This window comes from Hippoglossus hippoglossus, chromosome 10 (genome assembly GCF_009819705.1).
Source record: "Hippoglossus hippoglossus isolate fHipHip1 chromosome 10, fHipHip1.pri, whole genome shotgun sequence".
Classification (NCBI taxonomy): Eukaryota; Metazoa; Chordata; class Actinopteri; order Pleuronectiformes; family Pleuronectidae; genus Hippoglossus; species Hippoglossus hippoglossus.
This window is the reverse complement of record NC_047160.1, coordinates 6935135-6955813: the sequence shown is the minus strand read 5'-3', so window position 1 is coordinate 6955813 and position 20679 is coordinate 6935135. Positions and strand designations below refer to the sequence as shown.

At 40.7% G+C, this 20679-nt stretch overlaps 2 protein-coding genes across 2 annotated transcripts in view; both read left to right on the top strand.

Moving 5' to 3' along the window:
* Position 1: 1 nt before the first annotated feature.
* commd5 (COMM domain containing 5) lies at positions 2–5857 on the top strand. The gene is made up of 7 exons (XM_034598951.1): positions 2–253; positions 516–676; positions 1738–1766; positions 1883–1933; positions 2177–2272; positions 2741–2816; positions 5106–5857. Exons 1-7 carry the CDS (start codon positions 142–144, stop codon positions 5205–5207), a joined length of 627 nt encoding a protein of 208 aa, XP_034454842.1. The 5' UTR covers positions 2–141; the 3' UTR covers positions 5208–5857.
* A 3921-nt stretch (positions 5858–9778) lies between these two features.
* LOC117769804 (LON peptidase N-terminal domain and RING finger protein 3-like) overlaps positions 9779–20679 on the top strand; it is a 12467-nt gene continuing 1566 nt past the window's right edge. The window contains exons 1-13 of the mRNA XM_034598948.1: positions 9779–10622; positions 13683–13801; positions 13926–14048; positions 14542–14658; positions 14767–14932; positions 15026–15095; positions 15469–15583; positions 16059–16180; positions 16667–16825; positions 16935–17097; positions 17244–17393; positions 17861–18024; positions 18064–20679. The exon at positions 18064–20679 is cut by the window's right edge and continues 1566 nt beyond it. Of these exons, the coding sequence (XP_034454839.1) occupies positions 9920–10622; positions 13683–13801; positions 13926–14048; positions 14542–14658; positions 14767–14932; positions 15026–15095; positions 15469–15583; positions 16059–16180; positions 16667–16825; positions 16935–17097; positions 17244–17393; positions 17861–18019 (2166 nt within the window). The 5' untranslated portion in view covers positions 9779–9919 and the 3' untranslated portion in view covers positions 18020–18024; positions 18064–20679. The remainder of the gene's footprint in view (positions 10623–13682; positions 13802–13925; positions 14049–14541; positions 14659–14766; positions 14933–15025; positions 15096–15468; positions 15584–16058; positions 16181–16666; positions 16826–16934; positions 17098–17243; positions 17394–17860; positions 18025–18063) is intronic.

The following is a 20679-nucleotide window of genomic DNA, read 5'->3' as shown; positions in this document are numbered from 1 at the left end:
CATGTGACCTGGAGGCGGAAGCTGTCACATAAACAGAAGAGAAGCAGAAGAGGAGGACAACACTTCTTCTTCTGCTGCTGTAAATGTACCGTCTATTCTCCCTGTTTTCTGTGTGTATTGTACAGTAGTGTGTGCTCAGTCATGGCCTCCAGAGACACCAGCTTTCTAGGAGGCAGGATACCACCGGAAATTGAGTCTATGTCGAAGAGCCTGAAGGATGTGGACCACGAAATGTTCAGAAGAATTTTGAAAGGTACGTGCTAATCCCTCTGTCTCTTTAATGTTACATCATCACACACTACAGACTTTCACAGCTTTATATAGCATGTCTGTGGATATATATATATATATATATATATAATGTATAATCAACTGACCTTTAATTAGTGGCAACCTTTACTGCTAATCTGTGATATGTGTATTGGTTAGTGTGATAACAGACAGCTATGTGGAGGAGACTGGTGACTGGGAGACTCTTTAGATAACATGTCTGTGAATATAATGTCCCCCTGCAGCTGTGGTCAGTGCCCTGGAGGGGAAGGACAGCAGGGACGTGATGAAGGCGATAGCAGAGAGCAGCACCATCCCACAGGAGAGACTCAGTCACATCATAGCCGGCATGTACCGAGTGCTGTCCGAGGCCATCCGCATCCCCACATCGTCCCTCAAACAGGAGGTACACACGCCGCCGGCCATCACTGCAAATCACAGTCTGCAACAAACTGACAGTAAACCACCAAAATCATGGTGTTTGCAGCTGAATTCATCCATAGTTTTCTCACTAATACAAGATATGACTGGTGTCCTGTTATTACACAGCATACAAATAAGCAGGGGTTGAATATTTTCTTACATGGGAACCCTGATAAAATTAAGTGTAGTGAAAAACATTATTGTGCATACGTACTATTAATGGACACCATATGACACCATGCTTTTTCTCTAAACATATATTGGCATGTTACAGTGAGAGAAGTACTGGCCTAAAATAATAAAGTGAAGGATGGATCAATGGCTTTTAGCTTCTTCGTTTTCAGGCTCCTGCTATCACGTCTTAAACCACTCTACATTCTACATAGGGCACATGTCCTCTTACAGATTTTTTTAGTGTGCAATGTATGTACTATTTAGTGCACTGAAAAAAACAATGCAATGATGCAATGTACTTTATGTCCATACTGTCTGTGTTGAAAGTGTTCAAAACTGAGCACATGACTGCAGACTCAGCTTTGATGCAGTCTGTGCTGACACTGCGCCTGCTGTTGTTCCTTAGCACTTTAACAGAACAGATGTGAATAAATAAATAAATAAATTGCAGGTGGTACACTTACAGACAACATGTTTTCTGTTCCTGAAGTTTAGTTGACAGTGTGATTTCATAGTCGCAGTTTGATTCATGCACATTTATGGACATATTTCAAAATTGTCTGTTTTTGTAGTAAAGTATATAATTTTTGTATGTGCTGGCTACAAAAATACTGCATGATAACAATAAGAATACCAGACACAACATATACTATGAGGATATAGTGTGGAATGAAGACACAGCTGTACAAAAGCTTTATTAAAGGCCTTAGCTGCCCATGGTTTATCTGCCTGTTTAGATCCACACCTGTGTTGGTATCCAGGTCACATAATGCTATTTACATCCCTTTCATGACCTCAATTATGTTTTTTTTTTACAATCAACATGTTTATATTCATATAGAGAACAGTTTCTGCTTTGTCCCTGTTTAGGCCTTCAAAGATGATCTCAGAGAATTAAGGTAAGGCTTTTCATGTTTGTATCACACACTCAATGTTTTGATTATCACTCATGTTCATAAATAACACAATGACAGCCTTGAATGCTAAATTTGTTGTGTGTATTTCTGTCAATTAGGATACCTGAAGACTTTATCACCGATTTCTCCAGTGTGGTGTTTGGAAATCGGTATGTTGAATTTACACAATTTAACACAATGTTATTGTGTTATCTGCTCACAGAACTCAATAGACTATTAATGCAGTAAAGAGGAAAGAGATTTTTTTATTTTTATCATTACATGAATGACCTCTGTCACATCATATTGACATCAGATATTTGCCCATGAATATCTGAACTGCTGCTGTTGTTGGGGCATTCAGATGCCATTGATGGAGATGTTATGATTCCCATCTCTCTTTGTATTTCTAGACGTGCAGCTCTAGAGGAAGCGACCTCCCAGAATGATCCTCACCTACCCACAATAGAAGACTTTAAATGGAGAGTGGATGTTGCCATTTCTACAAGGTAATATACTGAGGTGGAGAGAAAACACTGTATCCTGAGAAATGTATTCATAACAATTGTCATAACCTTTTCAGCAAAATGTTCAAGAGACCGCTGTTATTCTGAATAACTTTGAATGACATAACACAAAGTTGTTAACAAGTTAGTCTATTTGTGTGTGTTTTTATAATCTGTCTTACAGAGTATGAGGTGTCTAATGTTTCCAGTGTCTGAAATATACACGCCATAGTTAATTCTATTGAAAATATAACACATTTAACAGCTGAAATCGTACAGAACTGGAAACACTTTTTTGCTGACAGTTGATGTTTGGACCACGGTGTATAGAAGCACCTCAGAAAAAGACCTTGAACATCAAAGATGTGACCAAAATGTTTGTGTATTTTCCAGTTGTATTGTGGGAATTGTTAGATGATGAAGTAGATTTGGCCTCAGTGTGATGAAGTCAATGTTTTTCTGTCTCTCCAGCTCTTTATCCAGGGCTCTGCAGCCTTCTGTACTGATGCAGATGAAACTGTCAGACGGGAGTTTAAGTCGCTTTGAGGTACATAAACTAATGATATGACTCTTCACATGAATATTCATCCTGTTTTCATTGTCAGTTTATGCAGAGTCTGATAGAAATGCTGTGAGCTGATGAAAGAAGTTTCTGGAGACTCAGACCTTTTAAAGCAGGCAAATGTATAGAAGCTTGATCGATCAAGGAGAAGAGAGATGAGAACAAGTTAACACTGTGTAATGACATCACCATTTCCAAGGATTCATTCATCGTAGACTGTATATAACCCTTTACCACACCATACATACTACATGTACAAAAAGTTTATTCTTCATGGAACCACATCACAACTATACATGTGTGAAGCTTCCATTGGTCACCTAAACACTAAACCACATTTGACCTTAGTCATGCTGACTACTCTCAAACCGTTTGACCCACTTTGAGAAGACTTTTGTAACTTATTGGCACTGAGACCTGTGAAAGCTGTTAACCTCCTTCTCCCTCCCTCTCCCTCCCTCTCTCTCCCTCGCCCTCCCTCTCTCTCTGGGGGTTTCCACTACAACTAACTGACATTGATTTTCCAGGCACTTGGATTTCCTTCTTCCTAAACTCTCAGGTCTTAAAATCAGCAACTGCACATGCACATTTTTTGGGGGATTTCAATGAGTGTTAAGTAGATTCCAGTTTGCATTAGAACTTACATAAGCTGGACTTTCAGAAACCCATAGGTATTTTATAGATGGTCATTTTATCCCCATGGTGAATGCTAGCTCTGCGCTGCAGTGTGTGTATGTGTGCGCACGTGCATGTGTTCCAAGTTTATCTTCAGCCTGTTCGTAGAAAGAAGTTGGTTACTAGCCAGTGGACCAATGTAGGTCAGTTTCAGTTCTTACATAATAGGATCACATTGTAAAAATGAAGTAACCTCTATAAACTGCAGCCTAACCTAGAACCTGTACTTCACAGATTATTTCTGACATATTTTGACAACGGTGTGTATTTGTTAATTTTCAGTATCAAAAACAATAGCACCACCCAAAAACAACCCATATAATATAATCATAACATTTGTTACTTGTATTGTAACAATGCATCTGTACTTAGTTGGTGATGTGTGATGAAAGCTGTTAATGTAAAGGGTGAGCAGACAAAATAAATCGTCCACAAAATTAGTAAGAGATAGGCTCAACAGGGGGCGCTGTACTCCTGCCACAATATACTTGCCTTGTAATTGTAAAACAGAAGCATGATTAGACACTTAACTCTTTTCAAAGAAGGCTAGTAATGTGGACAGAAACAAGAGGGATGACTTCTCCTACTGCTGTCGTTGCACCTAGCGCTGCAGTTACGTAATCAGATCCCAGCGGGATTAGAAGATTAGGAGCAACAACATCCGCTGTGCAGATTCTATTGATGGACTTTATCTCTACCTGGTATGTGTCTCTCAGGATCTCTTCCGGAGTCTGAATAACCGATATGTTCTGCTGTAATCACAAAAAACGGACAGAAGAGATCGCTGCTGCTCCTTTTTAATGGCCTCACTTTTAACTGTCAGATGTGTCACGAACACAGATACAAACATATGATGACTGAATGACTCTCTAGAATGGCTGTCCTGTCATCGCTACTGAGTTGTCATAGAACTATGCTTTATCATTATTATTATTATTATTATTATAATTTTAAAAATATAAAGTAAATGAAATTTGTAGAAAAAAATTGATAATCAGCAACATAAGTAGTAGAAAAAAAGAAAACATAACAACAGGAATATTGAGTAACATAAATCAACTTTGATTAACATTTCGTTTTTTGTCTGAAAAGGAGTAGAAAGAAGCAACATGCTTGTCTTGTCCAACCTCACCCTGCGTCACCCATTCCATCAGCACATCCATGAAAGTGTAGAATTGCTATCTCTCTATGTTACATGTAGGTGTTCGCATCCTATTGGATAGTTAAGTTATGTATTCCTAAATCCCATTGTGTCCTTACGTCTTGCCACTGGTGTAATACGCAGAAGAGTTGGAGTGATGCCTCTCTGTCTGGGCGCATCTGAGTTAGATATGAAAGTCCTTTAACGTAGACACTACAAGGTACTGCTGGTTGGTCCTTTATCTATAACCTGACCTTGGGTACTGCTTGGAGAGAGAAGGGAGTATGTGGAATGAGACAGGGTCTATTCTCCTAATGGTGTACAGTAATGTGTGAGGATGGTCAAACAGTCCTTCACAGACATCATGTGTGATCTTTATGGCTCTTTTTTCTTAGCTTTACTTTTGCCACGCAACTGTTTGTGTGACATTGACACTGATTTGTTGTTTTCCCGTTCAGGTGCCTGTGTCTAAGTTCCAGGAGCTCCGTTACAACGTGGCGTTGATTCTCAAAGAAATGAACAATCTGGAGAAAAGGAGCATTCTCCAAATCCAAGACTAATGCACCATGTGGGGGTTTTAGGAAATCAAACCGTCTTTTCTACTTGACTTTAAGTTTGTGAGATTTTATGGAAATTTACTGCTCACACACACACACACACACATGTGCTCTGTGAGCGTTTGCATCCAACAGTGTCAAGTGATAAGAACAGCGCAGGAAGGATCGTCATCAGGCTGCACCACATGAATAAAGACCAGACTGTTTTCTGTGTTTCAGCCTGTGTGTAAAACAAATCTATAAATCAGACTGTATCGTTTGTTTACTTGACTTTGGTTGTTATCACTTTAAATTTCCATTATTCAGTTTAGTCACCAGTATATCTGAGACGGCTGCAAGTGCAGCCAAGTGAAATCTTAGACACTCTCACTTGGCCACTTAGACAGGCGTCATGTGATCTGCTCTTTTGATTTAGACTGAAATTCGGTTCAGATGCTCCTGAAATTTGAGAACGAAGCAAGTGTTATGTTTTCATGTTTTTATACATGGGACAGAAAAAAAGCACTGTTGTATAAAAAGTTAAATGATGATTGTCCTGTTATTTCTTACGTGTTTTTCATGATAACATCAAGAATGTTTACATCTGTAACCACATTTGCCTAATAAAATCGATCTGTTATTGTCTTTGCAAAGAACAGATTATGTGCTTTTGACAGGATGAATCGGCCTGACTTTGATCTTGATGTTTCCTATGGCACCACCCTCAGGTTCACATTTGTGGTTCTGAATGAAATGTCGGTTATCTGTATTTCCTCCATTACTGTAACTTCATACTTATGCACTTTTCCTTCAGCAGTATAGGACAATAGACAAGATTACACCTGCTAAGCATTAGCATATTAGCATTAGACTGTGTCCACAATTGTCACCCAGGGAGCAATTTGAATTGGATTTAATCTGAAAAATAAATGTCTTACATTTTTTTAAATGAAGAATTCTGTTAAATGTTAAATTCTTATAGAAAATGAATTACTTTGTGTTGACAAACAAACCCCTTAGAGGCAAAAGTAGGATTTAAAAAAGGAACAGTACATAATGTGGTCATTCACTGGAATAAAGGTACTTTAAAATCCAGACATTTCTAGTGTGTGACTTAAAATTTGGAATCTGTAAATTTGTAAACTTTTAAAAACTAGATTTAGTTGTGATAACTGGGCAAACATTTGTTTCCAGTTGGTACTGACAATTTGTTGCTTATCTAATTTTCCACATGAAAACAAACATAAAAAGTTCTGTTCCTGCCATGAAATGCTAAAAATGTCATATGATGATCATACAGGCTTTAAGCAGTATGACAAATTCAGATGTTCACAAGTTCATATCTGATTTAAGATCCAGCCTATAACCTTAAGTCCTGTATGTTTATGCATTCCTCCTTAAATGAACGCCCTGAAAGATGAGATTTCCACAGTGAAAAGTGAAACCTCTGGTGAGATCCATCACGAGTATCCATCTTTCCATCATTTCTTTTCAGCCAAGAAGAGTTTTATAAGTAAAGTGACCTCTCAGAGCTGCTGGTCCTGACCCAGTATTTACTATCCACCAGGTGAGCTGGCTAGACTGCATTGTTGAACTATATTCAAACACAACAAACTATCAAAGTGTGAGAAGATCTCTGATTAGTGTGTGTGTCTGTGTGTGCGTGTGACTGACTGGCCAGCAGTGTGTGTGTGTGTGTGTGCCCACTATGTGTATATGCTTGCATAATACCTGTGTCAGTCTGTCTGTGTCTGCAGCAGTGTGTATGTCCAGCAGCGTGTGGGTGTGTCTGTGTGTGGGATTGAGTTCACAGGCTAGACTGGTCGACCTATATTACCAGCACCGCTGCTGCTTCTACTGACATGGACACTGATCGACAGAGTAGCCTGTAATCCTCACTCACTATCCTTACACTGCAAACCCCCGCAGCAAACCCTGCTTATTTAGAGACTGGAGGAAATACTACTGATAGGCTTTAGGTAGAGCTAATAATACCATGCGGCCTAGTGTCAGAAGCCTTTGTAGGGCAACTACCTTAACTGGTAATTAAACTATGACCCTTAAGCATAACCTACTTCTAATTTTAGCCTTACAGGGAGTCTGTGAATACACAAGATGGATACAGTACAATTTAGTTTCTAAAATGTATAAACTTCAATAATGGCAAAGTGAATTCACAGCCTCATTTTAGCATATTGTTATGGCAGCTTTTAATTTTTTGCATTATAACACCTTCACATCCTTTATTATTGATCTATTTTCATTGATACCATTAATTACTTATGAGTATTTACTACCTTACTATATGTCATTAAGAACTCATTATTATTCACTTTGTGTCATTTTTCACTGCCTTATATGTTATATATCACTATATAATAATTTATCTTATCAGTTAATGTATAATAGGCCTCACAGGCCTACTCTAGGTGCTTAAAACATAATGGTTGTGCTGAAACTGTCCATTTCTCTGTAGACTGCTATGTGACTTAAAGGCAGTATTGGCTTGGTTGAAGCCCTGAGTCATGCTGAAAGCCCCTGAGGTGGGTCTCTGAGGTACAAATCAATCCCATCAATGTAACCTTACATTTAGTCTTTGTTTCTACAACATAACATTATATTGACACCCAAAGAAACCAATCCGATTTCAAATGGGAGGCTGCACAAGAAAGGATGAACCAATCTGATAACACTTTAAAAGAGTTGGGTGCAGATACCGCACAGTCCCCATTGCATAACAGAAGACATTCTCACTGATTTCTGTCTAGACAGGTTCAGTTTTATCTTGATTGCTGTCTGATAGGATAAACTGTATTGCAACTTACTTTGGACGACTCCAGTTGTCTTCTTGTTTGAGAGCTCTTTCTGACTGCAATACAATCTGAATCAACATTGTTTTTTGAACATAGTGTCGGAGCAGGACTCTGTTTTTTTTTTTCTGTCCCAGACCAGGGTTAAATCATTCAATCCCTAACTTTTCTAACAGTGCTGCATGTGGCAACCCATGTAAACTGTCCTCAAAACTTACATCATCCTCAAACTGCTGTCTGCCTTAACATGAGTTCCGGTTTTCCAAGAGCATGTGAATTAATTCAATTTGATGGAAGCAGCTATGTGCAGATCATGTAATTGCTATTTTGTCTTGTGTAAGTAAATGAGGTGAAATAGGAAGTGAGTGCTTGTGTAAGTCCGCAGTCACAGGTCAATTATTGTACAACATACTTTTCGAACAGCTCACCATGGACAGTTTTACAACAAAGCTTACATCTCTTTTAGCTTGACCCCAGCAAAAACATTACTTAAAACAAATTACCAAACAAAATAAATAAATACGTAAATCAATCTTTGCAATGGCTTCAAGGCCTCATTAAGAAAATTTAAAACTCACTTAAATCTCATTTCACTCAGGCTGATGAGGGGGTTGAAGGTTTGTGGAAGTGCCTATAATTACAGCTACAACTGTTTGAGCAGCAGTGATCTTAATAAAGACAGTGCTGAGAGGTTAATGAAGGTGTTCCCTCTGTAATTAGGAACAGGGATGAAGGAATGATGATATGACCTTCAGCATTATCAGATAGGAAGTGTTAAAGTATCGTACCAGATGCTTAAAATGATCAGATTTTGGGGTAATTGTCGTACACAAGTCATATCCAAGAAATTATTAACAATACACAAACAATAAATACATTTGAACTCATATGAGTGAATAATACTTTCCTAGCAAAGATGAACAAGTCTGGGCTAGGAAGACGTCACATAAGAAGAAAACAGCTGAATGATCATATACATCATCAACAAGCATAAACACTTACGTATATTATACTGTTCTGATTATTATGACCCCTAACACTGTCACTGAAATGATCCTACATGATGGGAATTTTTCGTATTATTGATTGTACATCGTACAACAACCACATATTAATGTAAATTGTCACAGTTATTGAAAAAGTCATCATGACGTGTCACAGGGGCGGATCCAGGAGCGAAGCCAGGGGGGCAGTGGCCCCAGCTGAGATCTAATGGGCCTCTGCAGTTCCCCTGTCCTCTCAGTAGTCACTTACTAACAATACAATGAATATGATAATTTATTCAGATTTTTTATTTTCTAATCATTATGAAGTATACAATGTGAACAACAAATCATTTTAAAATGGAGGAATGACTTTAAGGAATGATTTAAATGTGCATCTTACTGAATCGGGAGTTGTGCACCAATGCTGGACATATAATTGGCCCCTCTGTGTAAATTGTGGCCCCTTTATGGCCCCTGATTTAGAAAGTCATTGATCCACCACAGACAGGTTGATACTCCAGAATGTAGAATTATGTAGTATTAAGGTAGTGAGTATGATTAAGGGCATTACTCGGTGGGGTCCCTCCAGCCCGGGGCCCCCACCCAGGCTCCCACTCCCACCGGGTCCTGGATGCAGACCCTGGGTCAGACAGACTCCTGGCCCCGCCCCCGACACTGAAACTGTTACATGACAGATTGTTTTGTAACAGTTTTCTAAACTCACCCAATGAGAACAGCTGCTCGGAGTCACATGACACAACTTTTACGTAAGAGTTTTTTTCTGCTGCGCTGCTCCATTGAGAATATCCGCGAGCCACTTCCTGGAGGACTCATAATCGCGCAGAGTGCTCACCGGTTCCCGACAGAGGACACAGTCATGAATGGCAGCGGGGACACTGCTTCCCAGGTGAGGGCATAGGCTGCACACCACCTGCCGGGTATGGGCACAGAGAGCGACAGCATGCTTCAGCTCGCAGCTGAGGCTTTCCAGTCCAAAAACTTCGACCTGGCCGCGGACATCTACGAGTGCCAGCTAGCGGGTGTCGGAGATCCAGGGAGCCGACAGGAGCTGATGGTGAAGCGGGGTGACGCGCTCGCTTTCGGGGGCAAATTCACCGAAGCTCTCGACGTGTACCGGCAAGCCTCAGAGACCGAGCGACTGAAGCCTGCGCAGCTGGCCAACCTCATAGCGTACCTGTCGGGTAGCATCCGGAGGCAGGACGCGGGGGGCAGCCGGCGCAGCAGCAGAGGAGGAGAGGAGGCGGCGGCGGCACCGCCAGCACCACCGGGGCATGTAGCTGCTGCCAGGGCTACAGGTTGCGGGCATGCGGACTTCTCCTGTCGGATATGTCTGAGCTTTCTGTTCGAGCCCGTGACTCTGCCGTGCGGGCACAGCTTCTGCAAGAAGTGTCTGGAGAGGGAGGCGAAGGAGAAGGAGCGGCCGGTCGTGTGCAAGGAGTGCAGGGACAACTCCCTGGCGGACGTCCAGAGTTACCGGGTGAACGTGGTGCTCAGCAGCCTGCTGGCCAAGTGGCTCCCCAGCCTGCAGCAGGCCGGCCGGCTGAGGCGGGAGGGGAACGGGCTGTACGCCGACAAGAAGATGGACGCGGCGCTGGAGAAATACAACCAAGCCATCCTGATAGGTAGGACACAGAGCCATGTTGTGTTAGTGACAAACAAAGTTATTTAACAGTGAGTGAAGATGGTCCTGTCTGCTGCCAAATGAGCTGTGCTACTTTGTTTCCATGTTTCTGCGACACAACAATCACGTGTGGAGACTTGTCATGAGTCAACAACACACTGTTATAACATGTGGGTGAGTTACATGACTGTTACATGACTGTTACATGTCGTGTGACAGCGGCTGTGTGTGGGGGCAGTAGCCGGGGCCCGCCGCCTCTGTGCGGGCTGCTGCTCTCGGCCGTGCCGCTGTGTTGGATAACAGGGGTTAGTTATGTAGGCTGGGCCAGTGGAATAAACATTGCGTAAGCACGTAACCTGCCCCCCTCAGCTCCCTCATTGTGTAACGTCACACCATGGTTCAGGCGAATGTGGATCAAGGGTATTATTGCCGGTCAGCTCCATGCGTGTGAATAGCTGCAGAGGTTCTGGTCTCAGGCAGATTGACCCATATGAACTTCCAGACGGGGATTAAGGCTCTCACTCATATTATTGGCCAATTATTGATCGGGATCCATGTTCAAGAGGACGGTTTATTTTCTGATTGATGCGTTTGATTTAGAATCTAAATTTGAGATGGATGGATCGGATGGACTTTATTGATCCCAAACTGGAAAATACCTGTAACAGTTTAAAGGAAACAGGCACATAACACACACTGAATAGATAATCTTTTACTAATTTAAGAGAAAAAACTAACCCAAAAAAATAGTTGTTTTTTTCAACTCAAAGCTATCAATTGTGTAAATGTAACTTGTTAATTAGAATTTCATTTTAGAATTTAATTCGTAATACTTAATTTGTGTGTTACAATGTAAGTGTAATTTTCAAAGTTGGTTCAACTATTTTCTCTAAAGTTATACAAAATGGATAACGGATATGGGATTTATAAAATGGAAGAATATAAAGAGTGGATGGTGCAATGATCTGAACTACATTCCATTTCCCTGGGTTGAGTTCAGCCGGGGTGTAGTACTGTTAGTGGACTGATCAACTGCAGTCTCCACAGCCACAGGCCCAGGTCTTTCAGGGCCGAGATATTTGACCTGATCTCAATCGACTCTGTGCTGGTGCAGCTCGGTGGCTCTGTACAGGCCGGTTGTGTAAGTTTACAGTTCCCCCTTTCACTGACAGCTGCATTGTCTGAGAGGTGTACCGCGGTTTTCCTGGGCAGAACAGACAATAGAAGCCACAGTCTGAATTGCGTAGGGAGTTATCAACCTAGCCAACATCTTTGTAAGCAGAAGCGGGGGGAGTGGGGGGGCATTTATCTCCCAGCTGCTGCAGTGGAGCCTGCTCAGAGGCCAACAGTTTGCTGTTGTTGTGTAGTGGTAGCTCCCACAGTGATAGATAATGATCACCCTGGGCTGTGTCCACGTTCGGCTGTGAGGATGTTATTCAGAAGGATTCTGCATGTTTACCAAAGGTGCTTTAATAGATAATAATTAACAGAGAATGACATAACTGTCTTAGTTTGGTTGGAGCCACTTTTGACCTTGTCTGTTGCCAATATTTTGGTTATTAAGTAACAACACAGAATACCTACTTATGTAAATAAAGACTTTGTACAAATTAATTTGCGAGCTGTGTGTGTGTGTGCGTGCGTGCGTGCATGTGTTATTATATATAATTATATATAATTTGTTCTCACCCTCAGATGTGTATATTCAGTGTTTAAGTGGCAGAAATACCTCTTATCTTAGTCTTAAAAGTTAATTTAAGAGTTGTAAGTAATAATTAGCAGAGATCTGTGTGTGTATGTGTGCAAGCACGTATATGTATAACAAAGCTACCCTGTTGAAAATGCGTACTCTGCTAAACAGTGACACTTCTGTCCAACTAGTGTTCTGCCAGATTCTGTTTGTGCGTTGACATAACCATACTTTACATGTAAAAAAAATCTCTCTCCTCCTAAGTTTCCATTTCTGTTTTTATTTCATTAAATGATTTACTACCTGTGTCTGTACAAAAGCCAGCTTCTGATCCCCATAGGGCAAACTGTGACATTTGCATAAGTTTCTATAGTTATGAAACCTGCTGTGTGGGTGACCTTGATAGTGCTGCATGGTTTTGTAAGGCAGTAGTTTTTTTTCATAACACGTTTTGTAATGTGGAAGCTGATCCAGTAGAAACATTCCTCTTTTTCGTATAACTTGAAGCTAATATCACCCCCAAAGGAAGCTTTTAAAGACAGAACAAAACAATAATTCATTTATTGACCCGAAGTACTTCCAGCTTCACAGAAATGACAATCTACCACAGTTTTCTCCATTTTACATCTTTGTTAATTCAATATATCTGAGTTGTGGATAAATATATTTGATATATTTATATACATATTCCATTTAAAAATGTTCTCTTACATTTTATACATTTATGAATTAAATATTTTCAATTTCAATAATGATGAAAAAAAATCTTTTGCTGAAACTTTTCGTATTCTGTTCTTCAATCTCAAGTCCTGCACCGAACAATTATTTTCCTTATCTATTAATTTACTGTTTATTTGTTTAGATACGATTAACTGATTAATTTTTTGGTGAATAAAATTCAGTCTAACACTTAGAGACATTCACTTTATTTCTGCTTAAAAATATGAAATGATTTATCAATTACTCCAATTATTTTCTCACCTAATGAATGAAGGTTTCAGTCATTTTCTTTGTAGTAAAAACCTTGAGTATCTTGTTGGGCATGAAATCTGAATTATCCCCTCACATTTTATCATTTAACCACATGAAACAAAGTTTTGAGGGATTGGTCATTTTTTATTAGATCTACTCAGTTCACTGGGATTACACACGTGTGCTCAATAAAGGTTTCCAAAACAATTAGTTGCCTTGGTCACTGGCAAATTGCGATGGATTCTTTTTTACACTGCCTAAAGTTTTGTACTTAAACAAATGATAAATGGATTAATTGAAAAAATATCCAATACATTAATTGATTGTGCGAATCTAACACAAACCAACCAACTACCTGTAACTAACTGTCTGGCCAATTTTTCCTCATCTCCTCCTCAGCACCCATGGACCACATACTGTTCAGTAATCGCTCCCAGATCAACTCTAGCCTGAATCACTATGAAACGGCTCTGAGAGACGCTGAGACGGCCTGCAGACTCAAGCCTCGCTGGTCCAAGGTACGGCACAACAAATTGTGGCTCCATTTGTCCAGCATACTAACACATCTGTGATAAGCGGCTGATATAAGTAAAACATTCCCCATCTTGTTAGTGAAGTAATGTATCTCCCATCTGCCCACAGGGTCATGTCCGTAAGGCCCAGGCCCTGGCGTCGCTGGGTCGGGTGGAGGAAGCTCTGAGAGAGTACCTGGAGTGTTTGTCCATAGAGCCTGACTGCAGACTGGCAAAGATTGAGGCTCACAAGGTAAATCCCACATTAGTGTAGTACAGGGTGGGCAGTAAGAGGTCCATATGTCTTCCATTACAAAAATAAATAAATGAATAGATAAAAGTCATAATAAAATAATCATTTATGGTGCATTTCTAAACAGCCACGGACACCTTACAATACAGCATATTTAACACAAGAATAATTTAAGTAAAATCAATGGTTTTACTGCATGTCATATTTAGACACATTATAGGATGTTGTACATCTGTATACATTCATGTACATTGTATAAGAGACAGCCTGCACACTGGTCAGATATTATATACTCTGCACCTTTAAAAAAGGAATAATACTTTACTGAAGGGGAAAGATTGAGTGGCAAATTAGTTTATAATAAACATTGCGCCCCAGTCTCACTATAACTATAAGTGATTTTTCTCTGTAAATAAAACATGATACATTGCACAGGGAATAGTTGCATAATCATAATCATAAATGCACATCCTTGTTTGCCGTCTCCTCTCAGCTCCTGAGTCATCTCCTGGCTCCAGTCACAGACCAGGTCCCTGAACACATCGCCGACTACTCCTGCATAGGGTCTTCCAGAGCACACATCAAGAGCAGCTTCAGTGCTCCCTTCCAGGTAAGAGATGCCCTCCCCTCTGTTCGTCAGCCCAGTCAAAGTCAAGCAAGATATTGAAGGGACATGAGGTTTCATAATTGTCTTCTGTCGTCCTTTTCTTTCCCTCAGTCTCTTAGTCCCAGCTTGTTGTCTTCAGAGTCCAGACTCACCTCCACTCCTCCCACACCCGTTCACAGTTTCCTCTTAAAACGAAAGCGAAGAAGCTCAGAGGAGAAGCAGGAGGTGGAGGAGCAAGGACTAGAGAGGAACGACGAGCACAAGAGATGTAGATCTGGTGAGTTTTTTCAATATTTTACACAAACAGTGTACAGGATGTACATGTACATGAGCAGTGTCTTATGTATTGTCTGCGGATGTCTCCATACAGAGGCGGTCACTGGCTCATCGAGCTGTGAGGTCTTGGACCCATCAGATGTGGAGTGTTCCCTTTGTATGAGGTACAGTTTGCTCTACAGCTACTTTCAGATCTAAAACTTTATTAGCACTCATCCACTATGCGATACATGTATTGGCATTTGTGTAACATGTGCAGTAGTTTTAAGCCTGTAATATTCTGTTGCCCCTGTGGGACCAGACTACCTCAACAGGCAATCTGGACTTTACTAGCTTTTTCTCAGTTCTTTCAAACATATATGGAAGTCTTCTTCAGCTGCTGAGGTTTACAAAATGTTCATGTTGTGACTTAAGCATTGATTATTTAAACTCATTATAGAGGTATAATATACTTTTCCCCAATATGTCTGCAAGATTGTATTTGTCCTGGCCATGAAAACTCATGAAGAAACTTGTGTGTGTGTGTTTCCCACTCAGACTGTTCTATGAGCCTGTGACGACGCCATGCGGTCACACCTTCTGTCTTCAGTGTCTGAAGCGATGTCTGGACCACAACCCAAAGTGTCCGCTCTGTAAAGAAGAGCTGTCCGAGGTACTACTCATCTATAGTTTTATTAAAAATGTAATTTAGTGTGGTTTAAACTCAGCCCAGTAGGGATGCACTCTCGATACTGAGTGTATCTGCCCTCGCAGAGTAACAATACCAGTGCTCTCTTTTTCCTGGAATAAAAATTGCCTCACTGTGCAGAACATTTCTATGTAAGGTAACGTGATGCCAGGGAGCCAAAAACTAAAGTTACTCAACAGATGCAACTGATAGTGGCAGTAATGATTCTATAATGACACAGATGAGTTTAATTTACATTGGTTACGTCAAACCGATACCTGCTCACAGTTTGAGGTCAACGCAGGGGCCAATACCTCGTATCAGATTTATGCATCCAGAGTAACGCACAGAATCATATGATATGGGACAAATATAGAGCAGGCCCTAACATGGCTGTCATTGGAGAGTGTGTGGACCAAACTCTGTATTAACATATTTCTAATATCTCTTTTCTTCTCAGTACCTGATCCAGAGGCAGTACTCTAAGACAGTACTAATGGAGAACCTAATATCTAAGTATCTTCCCTCCGAGCTCATGGAAAGACAGAAGATCCACCAGGAAGAGATGGCTGAGCTCTCCAAGTGAGTTTGTGTCCCAATCTGCTCTTGTCCATCGTGTGATTACCACATCGTGCATATTATTATTATTATTATTATTATTATTATTATTATTATTATTATTATTATTATTATTATTATTGCTTTATTTTGTCTGTTTTCTCTGGTCATATCTATTCTTATCACAGATTATGACTTGTGCCTGACATAACACTCCTGATGTGAATATCGGCCCCAGTTTTTTGACCTACTGACCTACATTAGATAACACATTTCTGACACACTGACCTTTGAGCGCACGTCACGTCAGGCATCGAGTATCACTATCCTTGAGGCCAAGGCCAACTCAGGTCTCCAATAATTAACTTCTCTGAAACGGGAGCGAAAGGGATTCACTTTCACATTGGCCTCTCTTCTCACTGATAACGGAATATTATATTTCCCTGTACTATGACTCTGCTAATGACGACATTAAACACATTATTCTTTATTCCCTCTCTTTCTTTCCAGCCTTAACAAGAATGTGCCTATATTTGTGTGCACCATGGCCTTCCCCACTGTGCCGTGCCCTCTCCATATCTTCGAGCCTTGCTACAGACTGATGATTCGCCGATGCATAGAGACAGGAACAAACTGCTTTGGCATGTGTCTGGCAGACAACCTCAAAGGGTCAGTGCTTGGATAGTGACTGTGTGCACTCAATTAATGTGTCAGAGTGTATATATTATAGGAATATCGTATATATCTAGAAGTATAATATCCGGCTTCCTGTCTACAGGTTTGCAGACTACGGCTGCCTGTTGGAGATCCGCGACGTGAAGTTCTTCTCTGATGGTCGCTCAGTGGCGGACACCATCGGTAGACGGAGATTCAAAGTCATTCAGCACAGCGAGAGGGACGGATACAATACAGCTGATATAGAGTACCTGGAGGACGTTACGGTAAGAGGGGGTGGGAGTGAAAGGACAGCAGGGAGAACTGGGAGTTGTAGTGGAGTTAGTCGACATAGAAGGATGGAGGGGGTAAAGAGACATACCAGAAACTGTTCTACTGTAACTCAAATGTGGTTGTGCTTGTGTGTGTGCAGGTGGAGGGTGTAGCAGAACGAGAGCTGCAGTCTCTGCATGATGCAGTGTACGACCAGGCCCTGGTGTGGGTCAACTCCCTGAAGGCAGAGCAGAAGGAACGCATTGAAGGACACTTTGGACCCATGCCTGAGAAAGACCCCGAACTTCAGGTACAACCCAGGCGAACACACACACACACACACACACACACACACACACACACACACACACACACACACACACACACACACACACACACACACACACACACACACACACACACACACACACACACACACACCCTAACCATGTACTTTTGTCTTAGTGAGGCCCTTTCCCTTAACCTTAACCATCACAATTATATGCTTAACCTCAATCCTAACCTTAACCTTAACCTAATTCGAACTGTAATCCTAACAGCAAATCTGAACCCTTAATAACAGCTTATTGAAAGTGGGTCAGAAAGTGAGGACCAGTCAAAATGTCTTCATCTTCTAGGCTAAAAACATTCCTCACAAAGATATCTTTACACGTACACACACACACACACACACACACACAGACACACTTTTGTTGCCTTCATTGCTCGGGGCTGGAAGGACACATTACAATGTCCTCTTTTCTCTGTCTCTTTCAGGTCGGCCCCAATGGTCCGTCATGGTGCTGGTGGTTACTCGCCGTTCTTCCGTTAGAGGGCAGAGCCCAGCTGCCGTTTCTGGCCCTCACTTCTCTGAAAGATCGTCTCAGCGGTATCCGCAAGGTGCTGCTCTTCATGGCCCAGAGCAGGCACCGGTGATATGCTTTCTGGAAACATTCGCCCACCTGAGTAAATGCAGTTTACCCTCCCCCCGCAGCAGCAGTTGACCTGTTGTTCTTCCTTTTGATGCACAAAAAATTGACAATAGATGTTGTTGCACCCTTCCTGACGCCACTTGTTCAGAAAGCCACGCTGGATTTCATCTACACCTCAGCAGCAAAGATGAAATACATCTGATGGAACTGACCTCTTCCAAACATTAAGTTCTCAACAGGTGCAGACTTAAGCTACAGACAGACAGGAGGGGAATTACGTTTGAGAATCATCACCTTCTATTGTAACATTTGATGTCATTTGATGTCAATGCTAATGAAGCTAAGTGTATGTTTCTGTCTAACCTCTCTCCGTTCAGCTCCAAGCTGTGGTGCTGAAATGTCTTCATCTGTCCATGCTCCAGTGTTGCCTTTCTGGCCCTCCTCCATTATCTTCGTAGTTCTCTGCTCTTCCTGTTGCGTACATGTTGTGTGTGGAATGACACACCAAAAAACAACAAAACAAAAGTCATGGTGCATCTTTGCATTCTTAAAAAATGGTGTCTATTCTGTAAAAAAGCGGAGCTGCCTCTCTCATCGTAGCTTTAAAGCAAAGATGAAGCAAAGTTCCGAATCAAAGTGTCCCCATCCTATATCTCTTTATATGCACATGTCAATTCTATAAGAGACCAAACTATGAATTTGCCTTTTTGTGTAAATACACTCACCACAGTTGAGTGACCAATTATATTACAAGTGATAAGATAAGATTTATTTCTTTGATTTCAAACTATTTGCTGGTTGAAATCTATGTAAACTGGGTGCAGACATTTATAGTTAATCCTGTAACTTGAACAACTATTAGTTTTTAACAGTCGTTCTGTCGGCTTCCCTTCCGTTCCTCTTCCATTTCTGTCTCTGTCCCTTTCAGCTGACAGTGGACTGAACCTTTACATCGATATGCTTCAAGGCTCTTGTTGTTATGTTTTGTTCATCCAATTTTTTCTAATTTGTTGGATTTTTTCCATTATTTATTTTTATCATTATTTATGCATGCAGTGACATTGTTTACATTTCACGGAGAGAGATGCTGAGCTGCTCACTTTTTTTATTTTTTAACTTATCATTTGACCCAAACATCAGCAATAGTGACCTGCTAACAGAAACACCCTTCACTCAATCCAGAAAGGGTAACAACATGGCTGACACTGACAACTGCACAGGGCACTGTGATCCCCGGTGACCTAAATTTCTGGAGTATTTTTATTGGCCTGTCATAATGGGAGCTATGTTGACTTAAACATATTTGGATTCCTCCGCTGTCTGCAGCCTCTCTCTGGCTGAGATATTTGTAAAGCCCACAATGCAGCAAGAAGTCCTGACCAGGACCTGGATTCCTGACACCTTAATATCCCTCAAGAGTATTTATTCAGTATTTATTCTGACTTATTTTGCACCACTTTAAGTAAGGGAATAGAAACGGTGCAGACAGGCCTCTGTGTATTTATTTCCCCCATGGCAGAAGTTGGAATACTTTTCTTTTGCATCTCCTCGCGGGACAAAATGACTGCTAAAGATCTGCATTCATTAGAGTGTGACCGGTGCTACACTATTAGTAAAGGCTAGTGCCTTCACTTCACAGAAAAATGTAGTGTGGAAATATAACACCTAAAGTATATACATACCAGGTTCATTTTACCCTTCAGTTTGAAACTTTCAAAACAAGATTTTCACAGGAAGGAAATACTGTAAATGGACTGAAAACAAAAGCAACATATTTTTGTGAAGAGAAATGTGTTTAAAAATATTGAGGCCTTGCTGATGTCTGTGACATAACTGTTTTTACACAGCAAATGTTCATCTATGGAAAAATGCATAAGAATGTTGGGCTTTGTTTTATACATGTGTTTGATTTTACATGTTTCTATGTCAATCAGGTTCTTTGTATTTTATAATTTTCCTCATTCACTGGTGTATTTGCCTCTCCTTATTTCATGTGATTGTACATGGAGCGTCATGTGAAATAATCCACATTAAGGATTTTCTTTTGAAAGGGCCAAAGCCATGCAATGATGAGAAAACGAAAAATACTACAATCTGTATATATTTACCCACAATAATTTGCTGACAGAATTAATGCATTTTATGAGTTTTTTACTGCCATCAAATGGTGGCTATGTGGCACAGAATTAAACAGCAATACTTTATAATGTAAGCTTCTATTCTATATTTTTGTGTAATGGACAGAGTGGTAAATGCTGTTGTTTGAAGAGGCATTTGCACAGAGAAACCCACTCTGTACGATAATACGTACAATGATAGCCTCAGTAGCATCGCTGCTATCATGATTCGATAACCATTAAGAAATTATAAATTAGCTCAGACTGGGCAGGAAAGGGAAAACTATCAATAACCACACCTCAAGTATAACAGCATATCACATAAATAATTCCCACTCAGAGAAAGAGGAGGCAATGGTAAACTATTGCGTCATGGCATGGAAATAATTTAAAGTCAGTTAGATCGACAGTATCAAAATGAGCTACGCGTAACAACTGTTTTGACATAAAGGAATAGTTTGACATTTTGGGAAATTAGCTTAGTTGCTTTTTAGTCCAGAGTTAGATGTGGATATTATTTTTAGGTTTTGTTAGGATGAACAAAATG

Excerpts from the sequence above, each read along its gene's own strand:
- commd5 (XM_034598951.1), top strand. The coding sequence starts at position 142 with ATGGCCTCCAGAGACACCAGCTTTCTAGGAGGCAGGATACCACCGGAA. Across the intron at positions 254-515 it reads GTTCAGAAGAATTTTGAAAG|CTGTGGTCAGTGCCCTGGAG; the intron begins GTACGTGCTAAT and ends GTCCCCCTGCAG. Across the intron at positions 1,934-2,176 it reads AGTGTGGTGTTTGGAAATCG|ACGTGCAGCTCTAGAGGAAG; the intron begins GTATGTTGAATT and ends TTGTATTTCTAG.